Raw genomic sequence first — 23,757 nt, forward strand, 5'->3', positions numbered from 1 at the left:
GCGCCCTACGGGAGCGGTACGGTGCAGCACACGTGCGACCATATATCGCTATGGAGAGGGGCGGGGCTGAGCTGCGCTCACCTCCTCCTCCTCTCCCCGCGCTACCGTGTGCCCGCCGTGCTATGGTGCGGCGGGCACACGGCAGTGTGCATGTAGCCTTATACAGGCAGTCCCCGGGTTACGTACAAGATAGGTTCTGTAGGTTTGTTCTTAAGTTGAATTTGTATATTTTATAATTGTAGCTCCAGACAAAATTTTTTTGGTCTCTGTGACAACTGGATTTTAAAAATGTTGGGTTGTCATAAGAATCAGGATTACCAATAAATCCTAATTACAGACATCTTTAATAACTGTTATAGATGATTATTGTAGCCTAAGGCTAAAGTACAGTAAATTACCAATTACCAGAGGTCCGTTTGTAATGAGGGTTCGTCTTTAAGTCAAGTGTTGTTAAATAGGGGACCGCCTGTACTCTGATTAAAGGGGTGTTCTCATCTGGGCACTTACATTCAGTTTCATTAATCTGCCATATATAAACATTTCTTCAATTGGATGTTATTAAAAAAAATGTTCCTGTGTGAAGATAATTTCTCATAAATGTAACCATGTTGTCCCTTAGAAACGAGATGGCTTCCTCGGATACGGCCACGTCTGATAGATTGAGTGCACAAAGAAACAAAAGGTTATTGTATATAAAATGTCCGTGAGTTACTATATGTCGCACAGCTGTCCTGTGGTAATGATTGCTGAATCCAGGGGGTCTGGCAGGACTCTATAGCGCATGTCTGGCCACTGCTGCCAGAGTGTGACGTGGTCGTATCCGAGGAAAGTATCTCGTTTCTAAGGGACAGAATAACTACATTTATGAGAAATTATCTTCACACAGGAACATTTTTTTTAATAACATCCAATTGAAGAAATGTTTACATAAGGCAAATGAATTTAATTAAATGTAAATGCCCAGATGGGAATACCCCTTTGACCCCTACTTCTTCAATGGCTTCTCATCATGGAATGGCAGCAACTCTGATTAGACTGTATTCCTTCAGATTTCCATCGCCTCAGATATAGCAGAGTTATATCTGTAATAAGTATAAGTCGATAAGGTTAGCATTAGAGATGAGCGAACATGCTCGTCCGAGCTTGATGCTCGTTCGAGCATTAAGGTACTCGAGACGGCTCGTTGCTCGGACGAGTATTTCCCCTGCTCGAGATCGAGCATTTAATTAAAAAAACACAGTGAAGAACAATGAAGAATAGAATAAAAACAGTGAACACAGGATCATTTAAGTGAAAAACACAGTGAAGAATAGATTACAGATGTTCGGCACATCTGCTTACTTGTCGGAAGATACGCGCGGAACGGTGCGAACAAAATAGCATGTGAAGAACAATATATATGTGTGAAGAAGACATTGCAGAACACGGTGAGCAGGACGGAGACACCGGGGAGCAGCACAGAGACACCGGGGAGCAGCACAGAGACATCGGGCAGCGGCACGGAGACATCGGGGAGCGGCACGGAGACATCGGGGCACGGAGACATCGGGGCACGGAGACATATGGGCACGGAGACATATGGGCACGGAGACATATGGGCACGGAGACATCGGGGCACGGAGACATCGGGGCACGGAGACATCGGGGCACGGAGACATCGGGGCACGGAGACATATGGGCACGGAGACATCGGGGCACGGAGACATATGGGCACGGAGACATATGGGCACGGAGACATCGGGGCACGGAGACATATGGGCACGGAGACATCGGGGCACGGAGACATATGGGCACGGAGACATCGGGGCACGGAGACATCGGGGCACGGAGACATAGGGGCACGGAGACATCGGGGCACGGAGACATATGGGCACGGAGACATCGGGGCACGGAGACATATGGGCACGGAGACATCGGGGCACGGAGACATATGGGCACGGAGACATATGGGCACGGAGACATATGGGCACGGAGACATCGGGGCACGGAGACATATGGGCACGGAGACATCGGGGCACGGAGACATATGGGCACGGAGACATATGGGCACGGAGACATCGGGGCACGGAGACATCGGGGCACGGAGACATAGGGGCACGGAGACATATGGGCACGGAGACATCGGGGCACGGAGACATATGGGCACGGAGACATATGGGCACGGAGACATATGGGCACGGAGACATATGGGCACGGAGACATAGGGGCACGGAGACATCGGGGCACGGAGACATCGGGGAGACTTCAGTGGAAGAAGAGCAGCGGATCCCGGGACAGCGTATCTCCCGACAAGTAAGCAGATGTGCCGAACATCTGCAATCTATTCTTCACTGTGTTTTTCACTTAAATGATCATGTGGTCACTGTTTTTATTCTATTCTTCACTGTTCTTCACATCTGTTAACTTGTCGGGAGATAATATACGCGCGGAACAGTGAAGAATAGATTGCAGATGTTTGCATACATATGCTAACTTATCAGAAGACATTCTTTTTCAATTAATTAACACATTTTATTCCCGAACCATGGTCCCTTTGAAAAATGCTCGAGTCTCCCATTGACTTCAATGGGGCTCGTTATTCGAGACGAGCACTCGAGCATCTGGAAAAGTTCGTCTCGAATAACGAGCACTCGAGCATTTTAGTGCTCGCTCATCTCTAGTTAGCATATTTTCACCTACCGTTTCTAATCACCCTGCAAAAGAAGTTATCACCAAATGACCACCATCCTGCTCTTCTGTCTCTGCTTTAGAAGACATTTACATCATGGTTAGACTTGTTTCTGTCCCATAACATACTGTACTGGATATGTTTCGTTGCTCTTCTAATTTAAAGGCAACGAAAGGAAAGGAAAGTGGAGTGAAAGTTTTTTTAGTCACATTTTTTTCATCACAAAGTTCTCCAGACATGAATGAGTGGTCTACGGCCAACAGAATTGTAGAGTAAATGTTTATTTCCTCCAGGGATCAGCAGGAAAGGAGCTCACACTGACCTCAATGGTTATATGAGTAATACGGAGACAAGTCCTACTTGTACTGCTCAGCATAAAGGGATTCTAGACCGTTTTGCCACATCACCAATTTACTTCCTTAAGGATCAGTCAATGTTTGAAGGTTCTAGTGTTCCGTTCCAATGTAGCGCCACCATAGGTGAACTTCCATAAATAGACATTTTTTTGTGTAGTTGATCATTCAGCTAATTTATGATTACCTCAAATGAGCTACTCACATCTATAATCGCTCAACGTCCCTTTAACATACTTGAAAATAGGGTTTCAGTATTTTGGAGCTGTAATTTCTAAATATGTTTTCCATCACTGAATGTAACGGCATGAAATGAATCGAGTTGTGTCGCAGTCTCTTGTACAGTTTCGTGGTGCATGAAAAAACATGATTTTCAGCATTGAGGTCAACCTGGCCTATTCTATCCCTTTGTGTGGTAGGAACACCTTTTTAAATTGTAAAGACTGCATGGACAACTCATTAGGGGAGATTGTATGTGTAAACCATAAAAAAATTAATACATACCTACACCAAGAATTGGTTTACGTTTCAGCCCTTCCAGTCTTTTTCCAAGACCGCCAATATTTTATCTCAGTGATGGCTAACCTTTTAGAGCCCAGGTGCCCAAACTTCAACCAAAAGCCACTTATTTATTGCAAAGTGCCAGCACAGCAATTTAAGCAGTAATTTATTTCTCCTTGTTCTTTGACAACTTTCAATCGTTCAGACTCCTAAGGACAGCAACAGAGTTGAAAGGAGGAGGGCAAATTCGCTATTCATTGTAGGAAGATTCTATAGGAAGATTATTTGAGTCCTGTCTGGTGAACTTCATTCTGGGGTGATGGCCTGGGTGCCCACAGAGAGGGCTCCGTGTGCCGCCTCTGGCACCAGTGCCATAGATTCGCCACCAGTGTTTTAACCTATGATGATTGCTTCATATATCTTTATTGCATCCATGTAGCATATGGAAGCATAATGGCTATATGATGATTGAGTTTGGCCAGTTGTTATATTGCTGAAAAAGGGAAGTCGCAGTCGGTGTACGAAAGCCAAAATCAGAGAACCAGAGATTGATTACAGAAGAACTGAGTGTGAACAATGACAGAGAGCTGAATATATAAATATAACCAGCGCCAGACTAAAAAGGTGGTGAGGAACCCACCCCCAATGACTGGGGCAGACGTCTTTCCATCCAAACTAGTAAACCATTGTTGGACAGAGCCATTGCAAGGAGTGGTGCAATAAATCTAACTCCGGCAGCCACCTTAGCCACAGTTCACACGCACAAAAATACAGATGAGAAACAACCGTTCTAAGCCACGTTCTGCGGACAGAAGACGATGCTGCCACGGATATTACAAAGTATATACAAATACAGTTTTTGGACTTTATAAACTCATATGAATCAATTTACAAACCGGGGCACCAATAGACACTAGGGTACAACGTTAGCTATAAAAACACAAAAATTAAAAATATAAGGTAACTACGCAGTACAGTAAGAATGTAGTGGCATATTTATGTATTTTGGGTGGAGTTTCTGCTTTCATAATGCAGTAGAGAAAATAGGAAAAAGTTACTGACAAAGGGGGGATGGGCTCTGCTTGGTTTTACAAAGAAACCTGAACTCTTTAGATCTGCATGATTGACTGGCGTTAAATAGAAGCCTTTTACAGGGACATAGCTGGGTGCTTGAAGCTTTCATGCCCTAGCGTCACCGGAGTGTCCCACCCAACTACAAACAATGTCACAAAGCATATAATGTCATCGTGTTCATGTAATCCATCATCGCCAATTTAGTGTCTGGAGGTTCCTGTGATCCACATTCGTAATAATAATAATAATAATTCTTTATATAGCGCACACACAGATTACGCAGCGCTGCACAGAGCTTGCCAAATTGGTCCCTGTCCCCATGGGGCTCACAATCTAATCAACCTACCAGTATGTTTTGAAGTGTGGGAGGAAACCAGAGTACCCGGAGGAAACCCACACAAACACGGAGAGAACATACAAACTCTTTGCAGATTTTGACTTGGGTGGGACTCGAACCCTGGACTCCAGCGCTGCAAGGCAGAAGTAGGCTCTCTCACCAGAGGACCTTCCCTTTCCCTTGAATTGAATGGTTTCTGTGTAGTGCTTAGGGTGCATTCACACGGTCATTTTTGCAGATGCAGTTTTTGAAGCCAAAATTAGGTGTGGATCATTATGGGTGAGAACATATCATTGAATGAAGCTGCTCCTCTTCTTTCTTAACACCACTCCTGGTTTGGACATCAAAAAACTGCATCTGAAAAACTGAACGTGTGAACATGTCCTTCATCTCCTTGGTGGAGACTTTCTCTGGTGATAGATTCAGGATCAGATGGGCAGATGGCCAATAGTTATGTAACATATATGGACAACCTTACCAGCAGATGCCAGATAACCAATGATGGCTGAAAAACGGACATAATCAGATTTTTGTCAATATACCTGCCTAATAATTACATACTGTCCAAAATTGGATCTAGAATTAGTTATATGTTTCCCAACCCCTGATAACATTGGTGGGGGACAGAACACTAGGACCTTGCTCTTACTGGACAAGGAGCAGGGGTACCTTTATAAAAAGTTTGAACCCCCTTTAGCAGTGTCAAATTTCATAACATCCAATCACATGGCACAGGTGAAGATCCCATGATCCCCTTCTCTTATGGGGATTCACATATTAATTTAATTATGTGTCAGTAGAAAGTTAAATTTCATTTTAATTTTGGAGTAATGTATACAATTAATCTACTTAATCCTAATCCCTGTTCACATAAAGACTCATTCAGCATAACGAAAAAGCTCATAAATCTCATGTCTAATGTTTCGGAGGCTTTCGGTACACAAAGAACAATGAGGGAATTGCCAGCAATAAGATAAGTATCTGGTAACAATTGGAAATGATTGAAATCTAGTTGTACCCTGGTGGCCTGTTCCTGCAGAAATACTTTGTGTGTAACCCCTACACTGCTGGAAACATGCAGCAGATCATTCTTCCCATAATACTCTCTAGTAGATTGTGTATTATGTAAACTCATGAATCTGCATAATAATAGAGTTCCAGCAAAGTTCACCCTATTGTGTGGTGTATTAGCCAAGATGATTGTGAAACCTTCACTTCTCTTACTCAATGAGTAAAGCTTGCATTCTGGCAATCGCTTTGTGTAATTATCACTCAAAATGGTAATGATATATTTTGCTGCGTCATTGCTTTTATGCCATTTGAGCGTTTAACAGTTGTATTGTGGGTGTTTTTTTTATAGAGAGAGATGGCAGGATGGATAAATCTTGGAAAAAATCTGAAAATTTGAGAACTTCAGTTCCATCTAATTTCTTGGAGGTTGTGAGAGCAGATCAGGACGTATTCTGAAATATAAGTTGACATCAGGTATCACCATCACAGTATCATAGTCATCACCTACAATAACTGCGGTGATGTCACTTTCTGCTAATGGCTCCATCCATGTCAGAATGGTCGATGGTTTTGGACCTCAGTTACTTTATCCAAACAGGGAAAAGTGAGATTTTTTGTTGAATGACTTTGAGAGGAAGAAGACACTTACAATTTTGTGGATAACACTTTTTGTCACATATTACAGGCACTAGCTATGTCTCAATAAGAATATAAAGAATTATTGGCTTTCATTATAACATTGGCATGTTTATATTCATATATAAATCAAATAACAGAAATATTGAAATGTAACATAGGAACTGCCCAGTTCTAAATTTCCAGGGCCAACCATATCCAAGTACAGTTATATTATAATGCAGGATCTGTGACACTGGGCCCTGAAACTAAAGCCCCTTCTCTGCTGTCCCTGTCTAATTGCCTCATCTACCCTAAGTGGTAGTTGAGAAATAGTCAACGTTCCCTTTCTGCACCAATGTGCAATACACAGAGACGAAGACAAGACAAAACAAACAGAAAAGAATAGTCTCCAGATCCAGGTTGGAATTAAGAGGACAAATGCAGTAAAGAATCACAAGGCAAAAGGATAGTCTGAATACAAGCAAAGGGTCAAGGTACCAGAATACAGAAGTCCTAAGGCACAGAACAAAGGGAAGGCTGACCTCTTATGTGATGTCCCGGTGCAGGAGGTGACTGGACCAGATGCTGGAAATCCAGATAAAACAAGGAAGCACAGATGTAACATATATAAAGCCTAGGACTGTCCCCTGAGCTTAGGGACCACAAGATTTTTATAGCCAAAATTAGCTTTCAATGAGGTCTATCCAAAAGAAGTGGGCTCTTCTGACTTTTTAGCAAATGTTTTTATTCCTCGAGCTGCTTAGCTGCTACTTAGCTGCTGTGATTCACTGACTCCCCGCCCCCCTAGTGAGCTTCTGTCTGTCTTGCTAGCAAGATGCAAGTAAGCAAAAATTTCTTAGTGAAAGGAGACCATGTACGGCTACATTCACATCTGGAGATATGATGTTCTCCCGCTGTAGACAGCATCTATACTTCTGAAATCCCACTAAGACGTGGGGTAGGATTAAAAACATCCTTTATATACTGTATACATAGCACCTTGATAGTACCATCAATGCGCCTCTGCAGTTCACCATAGTTTTACCCACTCCCTGTAGAATCACCAATATCAAGAGCTGTGCCCTACGGCCTACTGGCTGTGCCACGGACTTTGCTTCCGAATTGCAGTGTATGCTCCATAGGTCCTAGAGATAGTTATCCACCACCTTTCCTGAGACCTACTTATATTTCATTACAGAGGTGGCAGAAATTAAAGAGATTATACAACCAACCTTAGTGGATTACAGGCGGTCCCCTACTTAAGAACACCTGACTTACATACGACCCCTAGTTATAAACGGACCTCTGGATGATGGCAATTTCCTGTACTTTAGCCTTAGACTACAATAAACAGCTATAACAGTTATCACTGGTGTCTACAATGAAGCTTCATTGTTAATCCTGGTTCTAATGACAATCCAACATTTTTAAAATCCAATTGTCACAGAGACCAAAAAAAATTTGGCTGAGGTTACAATGCTAAAATATACAGTTCCGACTTACATACAAATTCAACTTAAGAACAAACCTACAGACCCTATCTTGTATGTAACCCGGGGACTGCCTGTATTTGGTAACCTTAGTACCAGGTGAATACTTCCAGTCATTGAGAGAGGAGAGTTCTGTGCACAACATTTACTTTGGAACAATCATATTGCCAAAACAAATATGCAAACATAAAAAAAGACCAAATTTGTTATTTATGATTAACATCGTTGTCCTTACCGTTGGACCGAACTTAAGTTTGTGGGAAAACCCCTTTAAGTAAGGCTGGAATGTATTTTAGGATTCATTGATTATGATCACTATGCACAATGCAAAAGAAGAGGAATTTTAATAGGAATTCACATATAGCGCTCATTGTTTACCAAGCTGTGACACAGATGGGACTTTATACTTCCATAGTTTCCATTTTTCACTTACAGTAGGTGCTACGCTCATCTAAAGTAGGTTGTGACCGGTACTTTGAATATATGACTAATATACACTTTCACTGTGAAATACATTTGACCAGCCATGTTTATTACTTAATACACAAGTTAACCCTTCATTCATCCCCTCCCCATGAAGATAAATGTCACTTATGCCTAAATGATACCCTAAAGTTCGCAGTCTTTTCTGAGCTGCAATGTTCTCGACTTTGGTGAAGTAAGCCCCTGTGAGAAAGAAGGTATGTAAATTAGCCGCCTCCAGCACCCCCTGTTGGAAGACAGATACCCTATGGGGCAGATTTACTTACCCGGTTCAGTCGCAATCCCGCGGTGCGTTGTCCAACGAGGCTTCGGGTCTGCTGGGATTCACTAAGGTCGTGCGCCCGATATCCTGCATGTGTAGCTGCTGCGCCGAGGTCCGCCGGAGTTCACCTTCTTCTTCCTGGTGCATGTGAGTGCTGATCTTGTGACACAATTCTTTTTTTTAAATTCACGTTTTGTCCAAATCCGTTGGGTTGTCAGACGGCCACACCCCCCCCCGACCTCTTTCGCGGCGCCAATGCGCCACGATCCAATCGCGTGTGCCAAAACCCGGGGTAATTCAGCGCAAAATGGTGCAAATCAGAAATATTCTGGAAAAACCCGATGGAATCGTGGCCGCAGGACCCTTAGTAAAGGTGCCCCTATAAGTCAATGTCCAAGCCTTTAACATAAGCCATAGAATAATTGTCACCAATTACCTCCATACCCTCTACTCTGCACTGCACTACACTCAAAAACAGCTTTCTGTAGATCCTAGTAATGTTTCATGGTCTGATAAAAGGTTGGACATTGACCGATAGGATAGCTGACCATCAGTATTTAAGTGGATGGGGAAGTTATCACCATTAGTTTTACCTAAGTATCCTTGTCCATGTCATGAGGATGCCATACTTTAGTATCCATCAGTTAACTGTCTTAGGGTTTCATGGAATTGCATCAATTGTATGCCATCTACAACCCCTCTATGTCAGAGAGTAGCTTAGTTTATTACCGTGTCACTGAATTCATAAGATAACTCAGGTATTTTGTTCAAGGTTCCTCACTAGGTAAAGGTCAGTTTTTGAGAATAGCTTTACAAGGACATTGGCTTTCTGTGTATTTTATTACCCCCCCCCCCCCTTTTCATTTCACAGAAGGTAGAATAAGTTATCAGCTATACCTTGATCATAAAGTTCATTGCCCTTTGTTGTTGTATTTTAAGGCGACCTGGAGCTTTATGATCTATCTTCCTTTGTCACTGGTAAGTTCCAAAGCAAAGTCCGATGTCAGCAGAAGTCAATAACCATGAGTTTTGGAGACCTTAGAGTGTACTTCAAGTTATATAAAAAAGACAATTGGATGGAGTTTGCACAGTAATTTGTTGGCATCTCCATCTTTGATTCCATCATCATTTAGACGTATTATACCCAGTCAAGACCAAAAGTGACCAAGTTTTCTAAGAAGTCAACAATTATTCATCATTGCTGGAGAGAAGAATAAAACAAGCACTTCCTGGTGCAGTAAACTATAGGATAAAAAATGGATATTCTTACTGTTAAGATATTGCGCTCACCTTCGATAGTTCTGCATGCAGGCACAACAATGTTGGAATTCACATCGGATGCTGCTTAGTCCTTAGTCCTTGCCAGCAGAAGGATTCCAGATACGGGATACATAAAATATCCGAAGGGCATTGGCTCACCTCTGTCCTCACGGGTATTGGAAAAAATAGGACTATTTCCACGGCGCTCTCCGATCCAAGTAGAAGATGTTCAGTATACGATTTTATTATAGATAATAAAACAAGGTTTTATTTTTATAAAATAATATTTTATTATACTATTTTTTCCAATACCCGTGAGGACGGAGGTGAGCCCCTGCCCTTCGGATATTTTATGAATCATTCATCATTATTACCCTTCATGATTCTATTTTAAATTGCCTGAAAAAGTTGAGTCTTCTTTGGAGAGATTCTTACATTCTCTTCTTTGTAACTTTTGAGGGTTTGTTCACATATCCCTTGATTATTTTGGTTTTGTTTCAACACAGAAGCTAAACAAAATTGCAATGCCAGCTGGGGATGAATCTGACTTGATGGACAGCCTGACTGATCTCATCGATCATTTTTCTTCTTGTTTTTTGGTGGAATCTATGATCTAGACTCACAATGTAAGGCTGCAATCACACTGCCGTTGCCCGCCGTGCTACGGCGCTGCTCACCCCCGCCCCTCTCCATAGAGATGTATGGCGCACTGCGCCGTAATACGGGAAGAGATAGGACCTGTCGCACACGTGCGGCACCGTACCGCTCCCCTAGGGCGCCGCGTGCCCATTGCTGTCTATTGGGCGTATATACGTCGGCCGTATATATACGTCCCCCTTGCGGCAGTGTGAATGTAGCCTAACATTGTAACAATCATAACCTTTTTTACCCCTTACAATTCAGTAGTACACTAACAAGATACAGCCATTCCCTGGACTAGTGTGGCAGATTTAGGCTGTTGATGAGCCTTCTCCACATATGTAGAAGACAAGGGAGACTGTAGATCTTCCAGTATACTAATGAAGAACTGTTAGAGAAGCCATAAGGTACAGGGAATACCATTGTCAGGCTAAGGCTATATTCACACGAACATGTCCTATCTTTTCCCGTAATACGGCGCCGTGCGCCATAGGTTGCTATGGAGAGGGGCGGGGGTGAGCTGCGCTCACCTCCTCCTCCTCTCCCCGTACACTGCCGTTGCCCGCTACGGTACGGTACGGGCGGGCAACGGCAGTGTGAATATAGCCTAAGGCTTAATATTTTTATGGTTTCATCAGGTGACTTCTGTGACTTTGACCTCAGTTTTAAGACTCCCGTAATGCTATTGACCTTTAGAAAAAACTCACATCTACAGTTGAGATCTCTGTCTACTCATTCATCTATTATCTCCTTGGTCTTTGATGAAGATTTCTTCTACGGAATTCACGTAAATCGGCTGAGTTCAATGAACTCTGTAGTTTATTCTTATAATATGTTGTCTAGGAAGGTCAAGAATTCCCTTTTAAAGTGTATGTACTAGAGTTCATTGATCTTTGCATTCTATATGTCTAGTGTAGAGATGTGGCATGAAGCTGTTGGGCCCCAAACTATAATCAATTGTTTATAGCACTAGTCTTCTTATATGGTGACCTTATTGGCCCCCTAGAGCCACTGGGCTCAGGTGTGACTATATGCTCTACGGGTTACACGCCAGGCTTAAGTGTGATTTTAATCACATTTATGTAATTGAATGTATCTTTCACAATGGGGCAGATTTACTTACCCGGTCCTGTCGCGATCTAGCGGCGCGTTCTCTGTGGAGGATTTGGGTCTTCCGGCGATTCACTAAGGTAGTGCGCCCTATGTCCACCAGGTGTCGCTGCTGCGCTGAAGTCCGTCGGAGTTCACTGGAGTTCATGATCCGTTGCTGGGTGCAGGTAAGTGCATGTCAAGCGCCACTTTTTTTTTTACCGAATCCGTCAGGTTTTCTGACGGTCACGACGGTTTCCGCCACGTGCATGCCGGCGCCGACGTGCCACAATCCGATCGCGTGCGCCAAAAACCCGGGGCAATTCAGGGAAAATCGCCGCAAAGCGGTAATATTCGGGTAACCCGACGGAGAAACGTGATTCGCCCCTTTGTAAATGACCCCCTATAAGTCTATGGGGGAAATCAACTGTTTTTAGTTTCCATTACACTCTGCTAAAACGGAAAGGGTAACGGAAAGCCCCGACCGAGGTGAGAACTGGGTAATCAAACTTCATGGGGTAGAGAGGGTATCATCATAAAACTGTTTGAATCAGGGCCCAGAAGCTTTGAGGTCCATTAAAGAATCTCTTCCTAAGTAAGGGTCACCTGCCATGACCTAATCAAATAATTTTACGATTTTTACTAGTAAATTATAATTTATATTGAAATTGGGTGAAAAGTGTTTTTGGACTATTATATTTATTACGAAAGGCTGCAATTACTGGCAATTCTTGTAGCACAGAAATGTAGGTCAAGTATGTAGGTGCAAATGTAAAGAGTTTTTCTCAAGCCCAGGCCTGATGACTTGGGTGGTTAAAATCTCCTGACCTTACTGAGGTTATAAATATTGAAGATATTATTACTATAATCATTTTACTTTACACTTGATAGAGTAATACTAGTTTGATGATATTTGATTATACTGTATCTGTTGGAATGTACATTAGAAGTTATGGAGGACAAGTACAAAACATTGCAACTTTTAAAGGGTGGACCTAGTACAGAAAAGCTTTAAAGGAAATCTACCATCTGCTTTTATGCATTATGAACCAAAAATACCTTGAGAATTCTGCATCTACACTGATGCTGATACATATCTTGTTTAATCTCCGAACTGGTTTTGCTGAAAAAACAAATATAAAATTATGATAATGAGACTATGTCACTCCTGTGGCTGCTCCAGGGCTTCTCCTCTTACCCTAATTATGCACTGCTTTAGAGGACGCTGTATTCACTGTGTTGTCCATGAAAGGCGGAAATAAACAATTACTGCAACATCCCCCAGCTGCTCTGTATGATTCATCCAGCTCAGTTTGATTAGTCCTGTCTGGACATTTCAGGAAGCTCTGTGTAATGTGTTTATGTACTGCAGCAAGTCTGCACCCAGCTTTCCCAAGGTCCTGAATTGTCTAATTGTTTTTTTTTTTTAGCAAAACCACTCGGTTCAGGGATTAAACAAGATATGTTTCTGCATCAGTGTCGCTACAACATTCTCAATGTGTTTGGTTCACAATGCATGAAAACAAATGGTAGATTTCCTTTAAAAACATAGTATACTAGGAGATTTCAAATTTATCTCTGGAAACTTTGTTGTAGATCAGAGAAAGGTATTTTGAGCAGGCGGATAACTGGACAACAGAGTTTCCCGAGATGCATTTTAAATCTCCTACATTTTTATCTTAGATCTAGAAGATTAAACTAAGGCTTAGTACAGAGAGTCCAGATTTTGGTCTGTATGTACTGCAAAGCATATGGAGGTTGTTATCATTACCTGATCCTTTTTTTGGATTAATTGTATTGAAATTTATTAATGTAATCCCTATAGTTTGCACAATCTCTAATTTTTCAGGAATTTGCATATATAACTCGGGCAATATTCTATTGAGGTCCTTGGCCTTTTGCCCTTTTAACCTTGGTCGTTGGTGGCATAATTACTATTGCACTTCATTTACGTATAACTTAGGTCGTTGAACTCTAATGATCGTGACTCTTTAGGTACAGCGTCTTATGTAACCTATCAATTGTTGAGTACTTATCCAATGGCCTATATATAATAATGAAGAAGTTGGTTTACCTAATTAAAAAAGTTGTACTGAAAACTTGTATGGAAATACAAATATTTGGTTCCCCACTGCTCTTCACCACCTGGTCTAATGATGATGTTCCAATACAAGGGATTGTCATAGCTCCACATAATCTCCGACTGTAATGGCACAGGCTCTAGGTGCAGACTCCCAACTGGAGCATTTTTGACATTTAGTTTTTTGGGAAAAACCCCTTTAAGTTAAAAAGCGTTGAATGTTGTATTGGAGGCATCAATGTAGTGTCTTTCTTAAAGCCCCTGTGTTAAATATCTATTTCAAACAGTAAATCAACCGCTCAAATGAAATATTAAGGTTAATTATGTAATTATTACATTGTTATTTTATTACAATTGATATAGTGGTATAAGTAGTTAGCGGGTGGAGAACTTTACATAAATAATTGACATAAATTATTTTCATACGAATTTCAGAAGGCCACCAATGTCGTTTACCAGTCCCACCATGTAAGCAGAAACAAGAGAGGTCAAGTTGTTGGCACCAGAGGAGGCTTCCGGGGCTGCACTGTTTGGCTGACAGGTATGATAATCTTGTCTGTTTCCCGTGTAAATTACGATTCAGTTTAAAGAGGAGCTTTTACGATCTTCACCAACACCAACTCTGTAGCCCCAAAAAGTTGGAGATGTGAAAGTTAATTATTAATTATTACTGTTAATAATTGAAACCCAATAAATATTTCCTTTGGCGACTCTTTGACCGATTTTGGTACCTGGAGGTTGTCCGGTTTCATGACCATGAGTTATGACAATCTTGATTTTCTGTGCACACAATATAAACCTTACAAGTTACTCAATTTCAGGTTTGTCTGGAGCTGGAAAGACAACTCTAGGATTTGCTTTGGAAGAATACCTAGTGTCTCACGCTATTCCCTGTTACTCTCTTGATGGTGACAACATCCGACATGGGCTAAACAAAAACCTGGGCTTCTCCTCGGAGGACCGTGAAGAGAACATTCGCCGTATTGCTGAGGTGGCAAAGCTCTTTGCTGATGCTGGTTTGGTGTGCATCACTAGCTTCATTTCTCCTTATACTAAGGTAACAACCTTTATATTAGATGCAGCTTCATTTAGGTCAGCGGTGGCACTCGGAGCAATTTCTGTGGGCACTCAGGCCTTCACTCCAACACAGAGTTTGCCAGATATGACTCAAGGTTTTCTCCTGTGATCCAATACAGCCCAGGACGTGCCATGCTCAGAGCTATTTGGCTGCCAGGACTACAGGAGGAGCGAGAAGGTGTGGATAGAGATGGATTGTCATTGGAGCTCCTGCTCTGGGTCCCCTGATCCTTACTCTTCAGGGGACCCTGGAGGGAAGATACAATCCAAATTTTTCCATCATCTTTCTATTGTATTGATGAACTCAGGACCCCAGTACGATTAAAACCTGTGATACAACAGGGATCAATAAGTTCCTGCTTAAATTGTCTTGTTGGCACTTTGTGACATATAAGTGGGTTTTGGTTGTAGCTTGTGCACTCTATCTCCAAAAGGTTCGCCATCACTGATTTAGGTTTTGTCTGAGTTAATTTTATTTTAAGTGCCCCTTATGGTCTTCAAGTTACATAAAATAAAACTTACTTCTCTGCAGTTGGCCCACAGCTGGACCACCTGTGGTGTTCCTGGTCTCTGTGATAAGCGAGGAGGAGCGTGATTACTACAACCAATCCGTGGCTGTACAGTGACGTTCCGTAGACATTGGCTTTAGGACCCGTGTTTTGTGAATGTCATTGGTTGTGTAGCATTTACAAGCCTCTTGACTCCTTAGAGAGACCAGAAGCACTGCAGGAGGTCTAGCAATAGATTTCCTATAGGGCAGTGAGGTAAGTTTTATGATATGTTACTTAAAAGAAAAAATAATATCCCAGACAACCGTTTTAAAAATTGTACAGACAGAGATAATTTATACCAAGACTTATATACCAGTTTTCTTGGATATTTGGAACATGTGTAAATATAGTTGGGATGTGGACATGTTTAAACCTCTGTGACATGGAAGTCAAAATTGGGATGCAGTATAAAATACAGCTATATTCAGAATTTCCTTGCGTAATGTATCTAGTGAGAATTTTATCTTATTCCAATAGGATCGTAAAGAAGCACGTATTGTACACGACAAATGTGGACTGCCATTTTTTGAGATCTTTGTGGATGCTCCATTAGATATCTGTGAAAGCAGGGATGTCAAAGGCTTGTATAAGAAGGCCCGTGCAGGAGAAATTAAAGGTATACTTGATTGACGACGGTGACTTGTAGTACCTGATAGGCCGTGTGCTCTCTCGGACCAGATCCTGGGCATAGCACACAGCCAGATGAAGAATGGCGAGGAAGTGAGCCCTCTCCCCTCCCCCATTCATAGAAAGCCAAGCAGCCTCCTGGCACGGTTATGGTGCGGTGAGACACCGTGTACTCAACAACAACGTGGCTTGGTGCCATAGACTTCTATTGTGCCGTGATCTGGCTGCAATTTGGGTGGCCAGATCACAGGCCCCAAAATTACGGCCTTGTGAATAAAGCCTAAGTTTTACTTAACCTTCATATATATATATATATATGTATGTATATATATATATATATGTATGTATATTTATATATTTTTTTTCTAGGCATTGATAGACCTTCTATAATTATGATTATTATTTGCAGGATTTACTGGAATTGACTCTGAATATGAAAAGCCAGATGCTCCAGAACTGGTGCTGAAGACAAATGTCTACTCTGTAAATGAATGCATCCAGCAAATTGTGGAGCTCTTGCAGGAGCGGGTAAGTGAATCTACACATCTAAATGCCGTGGGTAGCCTTGACCATAACCACAGAGCAGTTCTAACCAAAGAGAAAAGAGCAGAACCTCAACTTGGCCCTCATTTTCTTCTCCAGCGTGGTGTGACTCTATAGATTAGACGGAGAGTATAAAAGTTTAAGCTATAGGGAACAAAAATAAAGAAAAGTAAAAAGTGAGTATTACATAACACAATAATACAGATCTACACCATATATTACTGTAGTTTATGTGAAAGCATTAGTTTGCATTATTCAGCTTGATGTCCTTATGTGAACCCTCCCTTACAACACAGCCAAAAGAATTAGTACTCATTTTGGTCTTGTCAGATTAGGGGGAAACAGATGTAACATCACTACCAAGCTACACAAACCCGAGCGTGCACATTTCATGTGTTGCAAACAACGGATCAACGGTTCCCTGTCTCTGGTCCGTATGTCATCGACATGTCAGGCCCACTCACACCCACTGCAAAATCCAGAAACCATAGGCAGGAATAGGACCTACTGTATGACTTGTGGCTCAGGCAGTAGGCTCATATACAGGACGGTGGAAGCCACAACCCTGTGTATTAGCCCTTAGAAATGAATTTGCTTATATGATATACATTGAATCAACATATAGCACACAGACATTGGGGGAGATTTATCAGAATTCTTCTAGTTTCCCATGGCAACCTATAAAAACTCAGCTTTCATTTTCTCACTGCTGTTTATGAAATGAAAGCTGAGCTCTGATTGACTAGAACAGTTCTGCTCTGAGACACTTTAGCAAAATACTCCCCATTGATTGTATGTATGTTGAGGGGACATGGTCCCAGAACTCGCATGTTTGTCACTAGCTTTTGGGGATCCTGGTATGCAATGTGTAATGTGGGATTTCTCCACTAGAGGCGCTTCAGGAGAATAAACACTTCTTGTGAGGTCATATAAAACGGGGAAGTATGCAAATACATTTTCCATGGTGTTAAATGGAAAACAATACCTGCTTTTGCTACTGTGAAAGGCAGCCCCCTTACCACCAAGTATGACCTACAAGAAATCTACAGTTATGGTGTGGGATTAAGCCAAACCAGTCTATCTATTCCAGAAGGAACAGACTCCCACCTGTAGACAGCACTGTTCCGACCTGGTTGGGTCTCCTCAGTACAGCGTAGGGAACTGGATTGGCCGAGTGAGAGGCTATGGACTAGGGTCAGACAGTAGGTGTTCTCCTTATGGAGAGATTGCCAATTAAGGCCACCTTAATAGATATAGATAGATATAGATATGTCAGGTCAGGTATGTAGGTCATACTTGGTGTTAAGGGGGATGCCTTTCAAGGTAGCATAAGGAGGCATTGTTTTCCATTTAACACCTTGGAAAACGTTTTTGGATACTTCCCAGAATTCCCTAGTGGATCATCTATGGCAGTGGTGGCGAACCTATGGCACGGCTGCCAGAGGTGACACTCGCAGCCCCTCTCTGTGGGCACCCAGGCCATCACCCAGCACACAGGTCACCATTCAGGACTCCTCCTACAGTCACAGGCAGCCCAGAATGTGCCATGTTCAGCACTATTTTAAAGTGACTTGAAGTACAGGAGGAGTGGACAGAGCTGAATTATCATTGAAGCCCCTTCTCAGGGCCTGTGATTCATCCTGTTAAGGGACCTTAGAGGGAAGCTACAATAATAATCCAAAGTTCTCCATCTTGCTACTGTACTGCTGTCTTCAGGACGCCAATAAGTTTGAAAATATGTGGCTTTCGGTTGTAGTTTGGGCACTCAGTCTCTAAAAGGTTTGCCATCACTGATCTATGGCTTTAAGTCTCCACGCGCCTTTAAGGCGGCCTTAATTGCCCATCTCTTCATAAGGTCATATGAGGTCATATAAAACAGCAGATAGACCACTAGAAATCCAAAGCATCCTATAGAAATTGTGACAATCTTTTCAATTATCTACTTTTACGAAAAGAGGAAATAACATACTTTTAAATGAGATAATTCCTGCAATTATCATAATCCAGAAGGTAGAACTGGATACTTTGCAATATGGTAATCTTTATCCTCCCTTGAGCATGTGCGGATCTGAAGTAATACATGTTGTGATACCTGGCTGGTTGGAGATCATCAGCTTCTTTTTTCCAGGAAATAGTCCCATCAGGAGCTACAAAGGAAGTCCATGAATTGTTTGTACCTGAGAACAAGCTGAAACAAGCTCGGGAGGAAGCTGAAAGCTTGCCTGCGGTAGAGATTACTAAGGTAAACCACCTCCTACCATTTATTGATGGTGAACATGATTAAGAAGAAGAGTTTGAATTTAAGGTTTTTTTCAGGCAGTTAAGAAACATGGCTGCTTTATTCCTAAAACAGTGCCACTCCTGACCATGGCTTATGCCGGTATTGCAGGTCTGCTGTATATAAGGAGCTCAGTTACAATACCACACACTACCTATTGTCAGGTGTTGAGCTGTTTTTGGAAGAATGCAGCCATGTTTTACAAGCCCCAGACTAACCACAATGCATGGAGTCATCTATATAAGCTGCTACTATTACATAACATATTGATCATACGACGGGCATTTACTTTCTTTCCCTAATCCAAAACGTCCTGTGTAAGGTGTCAATACAGTACACATACATAGTTCAAGCGAGCAAAGAACAAATTAGGGGGTACTTTTTTTTTCCTAGAAAGAGCGCCACTACGGTACAGCGGGCATACATCGTCTGAATGTAGCCTTACCATGGATCATTTCCCCATGTACATACACGTGGCACCGCCGTTGGGTCGCCATAGGCGTCTATGGATACACGTCCCCACAACGGGCATCTGAATGAGGCCTAATACTGTATAAAGGACAATGTCTATGTCGTGATGTCATCTTATATTCTCATTCCAGCTGGACCTCCAGTGGGTGCAGATCCTGAGTGAAGGTTGGGCCACACCACTCAAGGGCTTTATGCGCGAGAGGGAATATCTACAAGTCCTGCATTTTGATACCCTTCTAGATGGTATGTAATACTTACCTAGTCACTTACTTAGTGCTCTATGTGTATACACAAGGATTTATACAGGTGGGACTGCTCCCAGAGGATTATAGTTAGAGGAACACCCTAGTGTATCCTGTACTCCATTCCTACACACCCTGTTGCTTGTTTTATCCAATTTTTTAGATCATTCACACCAGGTTTCTCCTATTGGACAACCCATTGGTTATTAGCACATCTTATTGACCTGAGAAGATTCTGACCTACCATCAAAATCCATTATGTTAAACCAGGAACACTTACTCATAGATCCGGGCACCATGACTGGTAATCGCCTTATATGTGTTATCCATGGCCTCTTGCCTTTTAAAATGAGCTTTTAAATGTATGCTAATGAGCCAGAAGGGCTGTGGGGTGTTCAAAGCTGTTACACTGTGCAAGGAGCACATCCCCCCTCCCACTGTATTCTGAAACCTCTTTAGCAGCAGTGAGATTATATTAGGCAGAGGGAGGGGGAATTGCTGAGAGAGCAAGGGGAAGGATGAGACAGTGTAACAGCCGGTGAAGCCAGAGTACAGAGGGGCTCTGGTAAAACCCTCCCAGTGCCCTTCAGGCAGGCTTCTTAGAATAATTTTAAAAGCTGATTTTAGAAGGATGGAGGCCATGGTTAACTAATATAAGAAGATTACCACAGTCTCGGTGACTGGAACTATGAGTAATGTCCCTGGTTTATCCATGCTTCATTTTGATGGTAGATTTCCTTTTAAAGGAAACCTCGCACCACGGATCTACTTATTAAGGTAAATCCGGTGGTAGGTGCAACTAACATTTGTAAGGATAGCCCTTGTTACGGCTAATCCTTTACTTCACTCTATCATTTATAATCTTTTATTGGGGTAATATGCAAATTTTCGAAGGAGGCTACTGGGCCGTGGAGTAGCTGGAGCTGAGGCTGCACAGTGCAGATCCTCCTACCAGATATCTTCAGCGCGCAGCTACAAGGAGCTGCGTGCACTCGTCCGAAGCCGGAGTTCTGCGCAGTTCTGCCGAGATCCCGCAGCCACCGGCCTGCGTTCTGTGCATATGCTGAACTCCGGCTTCGCAGATGAGTGCCCGCAGCTCCTCGTAGCAAGATCTACTCTTTTTTTTTTAGCTTCTTAGGACTTGTTATTATGATAAAAAAAAAGATTTTAAAAATTATCCAAATGAATCTGGGGGGCTCAGGCTCCATAGATGTCAATGGCGCCTTGTGTCCCCCAGGCTATTTCTTGAAAACCAAGGGCATAGGAAGAGTGTATCCAGCCAGAAGGTGGACACATTAGCATGTAAGTGTACTTGGTTTACAATCCTTCATCCTGGTGGTAGATGTTCTTTAAGTCATAGCCCATTTCTTAGGAACACCCTTTTTTCACATGCTTTTCTCATATACTTTTTAATGCTGCAAAAACTTGAAGGTGCCACTTGAAGGTATGTCTCAACCAACATTTGTTTTCTAGTTATTTTTTTTTTGGCAGCACCAAATTATAGTTATTGTTTGACCAAATGCTCGGGTTTTCTTGTGTATATTTCTGGCTCAAAATACTATGTTGATGATGTAAGTAGTTTTTTGTGATTGATCAAACTACACTTCTCTCCAGATGCCAGGCATAACTCAGATTTAACATTCTCAAAGTCTCTTGGTGAGTTTATTTTATACGAAAAGAATTAGCTCCCAATCAGAATACCAGATTTCCGAGATCTATATACAATCTTAATTTTGCCAGTAAGTGAAATGTCAGCATGTAAATCGAAGTGATTTGCACTTCTAGAACACTTCATACTTTAACCCACAAATGTCCGTTCTCCTAAAATTCTAAACATTCTGCAAGTGCAACTCACATGATGCTAACGTAATGGAAACTGCCTGCAAAGAAATGAATAAGTATTAGTATGCAAAATGTAGAACCGTAATTCCACTTTAAGAATATCCAGTTTGTCAGTATACGGATGGTATGAAAATATGACAATAATTTTGACTTTTTTTGAATAGCATCTTAATACTTTTACTAATACAAAATAAAGAATATGAATGTGTCTGGAATAAATGGACCATCCCTAAACTGATTATATTAAGACATTATTAATTGGTTGTTATTGAACAATGTCTAATTTGTGTATAGCGTTGGCTCTACATAGTCTATAAAGTCAATACTTCTATTCTGTGTAGTGGAAACAAAAATTCCTGTTGCTTGGAAATGGGCAACCTGCGGGTTATTTTTTTGAAGTAGGATTGTAAGTATATTTACCGTATTTTTCGGACTATAAGGCGCACAAAAAATCCTTTGATTTTCTCAGAAATCAAAGGTGCTCCTTATAGTCCAGTGCGCCTTATATATGAACCATACTTACAGACAACAGCTGCCTTGTACTGTGCACAGGTCTGCCACCTGCTGGTCGTTCATCCTTATAATCAGGTGCGCCTTACAGTCCAGTGCGCCTTATATATGAACCGTACTTACAGACAACAGCTTCCTTGAACTGTGCACAGGTCTGCCACCTGCTGGTCATTCATCCTTATAATCAGGTGCGCCTTATAATCTGGTGCGCCTTATATATGCACATAGATGTTTTAGCAGGCATTTATTGATGGTGCGCCTTATAATCAAAATATATATATATATATATATATTTTTTTTTTTTTTTTTAATGGAAAGACATTATAAAAAGGAGAAGAAAACACCATTTTTTTGTCAAAGGGTTTTAGGTTAATATAATTTTACTAGAGGGCCGTTAAAAAATAGGAGAAGAAAACACAAGCACAACCTATAGTATGGTATTCTCAGAAATTCTAAGTTAGATAAGTAAGTCAAGATAAATATCCGCTCACCTTTTATGGCTGTGATATAGTCACAACCTAATTTTAGGCTTAGGTTAGGTTTGGATGGCTTCCTAGCTAATCCTTCAGGGTGTAGCCCCGGGTTGTCGTGATCTCAGAGATATTAAGTGGGATGAAACGTAGGAAGATGCAAAGTCTGGCAATCCACTTCATGGAAAAATCCACTCCCGGGCGCTCCTCTGGAGTATCTTTTATTAAAAATTACCTGGGAATCTTCCCTTCTATATCGCCTCTTCCTCTTTGATTGTATTCCGTCACTTACGACCAGGTAGAGCACCGGCGGCCATCTTTTTGTAGTCTCATGACAGTTGATTGCAAGACTTTCCATCTTCTTCAATATCGTTTTTTGGACTTTCAGTACCACCACCTGTGTTGATGAGGCAATCTTAAACTTAAGCTTTGGTGTTAACCATTGCTTCTCACAAGAAGGGGCTTTCTTAGCTGGAAAGGACCCTAGTTGACACTTCAGCTCAAGGTGTTAGACTGTAAATGCAATGACCAGGACCAGGGGTGTAACTAGGAGAGGCAGGGCCCCATAGCAGACTTCTGATGTGGGCCCCCCCCCCTTCTCCCTTAAGAAATATACATATTTGTATACTCACAAATGTAAGTTACAATCACATACAATATATATACACAGTTTATACATACCTACAGTGGACTGATCTGTCAAGCTTTGTGTAGCGCTGCGTAATCTGTGTGCGCTATGTGAATAAAGGAATTATTATTATACCTACCCACAAACATACAATACAATATAAACACATACAGCATATACACACATTCAAATACAGTGTATACACATACACATAAAGCATATTCCTACCCAATACATAGACAAAACCCCAGATGCCAAGGCCCCCTGACACTGCAGGCCCCATAGCAACTGCTATGGCTGCTACCCCTCTACTACGCTAGATGTGTGCATGAGCATGCGGGTGGGAGGATAGATGTCAATTGCAAGCCATATGAAATATAATTTCTATCAAGGTAACAGAGGGTTTTCTCATACACTACACAGAATAAGAAGTGTTGAAATGTTAATCGAGAGTACAGCTTCTATTGGATCTCTAATTGACCCCCTCTATAATGTGTATGTCATTTTTCAGTAATTTCATTTTTTTTCCTGGTAATCTCATTTTTTGGTCATCAAAAAAAATGTAATTTGTAATGTGCTGATAAGACACACAACATTTACAGTGTGCAGTTTAAAGGAGAAAGGGACTTCCATACCACTAATGTTAAAAATAT

The 23,757-nt window shown here is 41.8% G+C and overlaps 1 protein-coding gene across 2 annotated transcripts in view; it reads left to right on the forward strand.

Annotated features, from left to right (window-relative positions):
• Positions 1-23,757, forward strand: part of PAPSS2 (3'-phosphoadenosine 5'-phosphosulfate synthase 2) — a 50,724-nt gene that overhangs the window by 17,646 nt on the left and 9,321 nt on the right. The window contains exons 2-8 of one of the 2 annotated variants that reach the window (XM_072131061.1): positions 14,301-14,406; positions 14,687-14,922; positions 15,971-16,109; positions 16,530-16,648; positions 18,792-18,905; positions 19,544-19,655; positions 21,269-21,310. In XM_072131061.1, the coding sequence (XP_071987162.1) occupies positions 14,301-14,406; positions 14,687-14,922; positions 15,971-16,109; positions 16,530-16,648; positions 18,792-18,905; positions 19,544-19,655; positions 21,269-21,310 (868 nt within the window). The remainder of the gene's footprint in view (positions 1-14,300; positions 14,407-14,686; positions 14,923-15,970; positions 16,110-16,529; positions 16,649-18,791; positions 18,906-19,543; positions 19,656-21,268; positions 21,311-23,757) is intronic. The other variant, XM_072131062.1, reaches the window with a different exon arrangement.

Source organism: Engystomops pustulosus, chromosome 11 (assembly GCF_040894005.1).
Source record: "Engystomops pustulosus chromosome 11, aEngPut4.maternal, whole genome shotgun sequence".
In the NCBI taxonomy this organism is placed as follows: Eukaryota; Metazoa; Chordata; class Amphibia; order Anura; family Leptodactylidae; genus Engystomops; species Engystomops pustulosus.